The 1839-nt window shown below is 34.4% G+C and overlaps 1 protein-coding gene across 3 annotated transcripts in view; it reads left to right on the top strand.

Moving 5' to 3' along the window:
* Positions 1-946: 946 nt before the first annotated feature.
* mipepa (mitochondrial intermediate peptidase a) overlaps positions 947-1839 on the top strand; it is a 23412-nt gene continuing 22519 nt past the window's right edge. For all 3 annotated transcript variants that reach the window (XM_016501242.1, XM_016501241.1, XM_016501240.1), the window contains exons 1-2: positions 947-1411; positions 1488-1661. In XM_016501242.1, the coding sequence (XP_016356728.1) occupies positions 1268-1411; positions 1488-1661 (318 nt within the window). In that variant the 5' untranslated portion in view covers positions 947-1267. The remainder of the gene's footprint in view (positions 1412-1487; positions 1662-1839) is intronic.

The raw sequence follows: 1839 nt of genomic DNA, 5'->3' as shown, positions 1-1839 counted from the left end.
GACCGACGGATAGATAGATAGATAGATAGATAGATAGATAGATGTAAAAAAAAACAGTAAATTCCATTTACCAACATATCCAAATTATTCTCTTATCTTGATAAAACCAGCTGACAATATTAATTTAGAAAAATATTGAATAAATTAGAATAAATGTAAATTATGTTACTGCCATTAACTCAAATAATTATTAAGTATATATAATAATTATTATGTAAAAACATGTGTTAAGTTGATGTTAAAGTTATGTGAAATTATTAATGAAATTATTAATAATATGAATAATAGGAAATTAATAATAATATTCATATACAGAGAACTGTTGATAAGTAATATATTAAAATGTATGGGATGAAAAATGTAAATGTTTAAGTTAACAAAACAGTATTAGTAATAGTAGTAGTATATACAGAGAACAAGTGCAAATGTTTAAGTTGTCATAACAGATTGTTTATTGTTTATTATTATTTATTAGTAGTAGTAGTAGTCGTCGTCGTCGTTGAGATTATTGTTCAGATAATAGTTGAACCTTTATTTTGAAATACCAAGATGAATCTCTTATATTCACTTTCGATTTAAACCAAAGGTGGTTTAAACTCACCGTAACATCTTTGAACATCTTGTGAACAATTTTATTAAAACTGTATTGGTTTAATTAAACACATTTTAGCGTTCCTACAGAGTGAAATATGATTTTAGATTCTCACGAATTTATTTCCGTGTCAATGTTTAAGTTGACAAAACAGTATTAGTAATAGTAGTAGTATATACAGAGAACAAGTGCAAATGTTTAAGTTGTCATAACAGATTGTTTATTGTTTATTATTATTTATTAGTAGTAGTAGTAGTCGTCGTCGTCGTTGAGATTATTGTTCAGATAATAGTTGAACCTTTATTTTGAAATACCAAGATGAATCTCTTATATTCACTTTCGATTTAAACCAAAGGTGGTTTAAACTCACCGTAACATCTTTGAACATCTTGTGAACAATTTTATTAAAACTGTATTGGTTTAATTAAACACATTTTAGCGTTCCTAAAGAGTGAAATATGATTTTAGAAATTCTCACGAATTTATTTCCGTGTCGAAAGTGCTGCTGTAAAATCAGTGTGCTCACTGTCATTGGAAGGAGCATGTCATTCCTCTTTTCTTAAAACCCCGTGAAGTTGCGTTTTACTGCAGTGCTGCTCCGTTTGTTAGAGTTGTTTAGTCTAGGTAGTTCAGTTGTCGGTTTTGTTGACCGTGAATGTGGAGTTCCGTGCAGTAATGTCAGTGTACAGACCGCTGGTGTGTTTGCTCAGACAGGCGACAGCAGCGCGGGTCTGGAGGACAGTCACCACCTGGTCACCTGTAGCAGCTGCCTTCAATGCCAGAGTCCACAGGAGACTAGACCTCTTCCACCAAAATGTGGTACGTGCCTGTCTGGATCTGTCTAATTGTAATTGTCCTTTATTAGAGTAAAATACAAACGGTGTGTATTTGTCAGGGGTTGTTTGGTGTCCCTGAGCTCAGCTCTGTGGGGGGCTTTGAGGTGGTCCAGGACAGAGCCCTGCAGGAGACACAGCAGCTGGTGGAGAAAGCCTGCCGCTGCCCTCCAGGAGTCCAGACCGTGGAGATATTTGACAAACTGTCAGACAGCCTGTGCAGAGTGGCAGACATGGTAAACATGCTAAACATGGTTGATTCACATTAATTTACTTATTAATAGTAGGGGATGAAAAGCAAGAGCTTTAGAAGACTGCTCTTCTCATTTGAAATTCAAAGCTGTGACAAATTGAAGTGTGTGTGTGTGTGTGTGTGTGTGTGTGTGTGTGTGTGTGTGTGTGTATATATATATA

This window comes from Sinocyclocheilus anshuiensis, unplaced genomic scaffold (assembly GCF_001515605.1).
Source record: "Sinocyclocheilus anshuiensis isolate Anshui unplaced genomic scaffold, SAMN03320099.WGS_v1.1 scaffold194, whole genome shotgun sequence".
Taxonomy (NCBI): domain Eukaryota; kingdom Metazoa; phylum Chordata; class Actinopteri; order Cypriniformes; family Cyprinidae; genus Sinocyclocheilus; species Sinocyclocheilus anshuiensis.
This window is presented reverse-complemented; position numbering and strand designations above follow the sequence as displayed.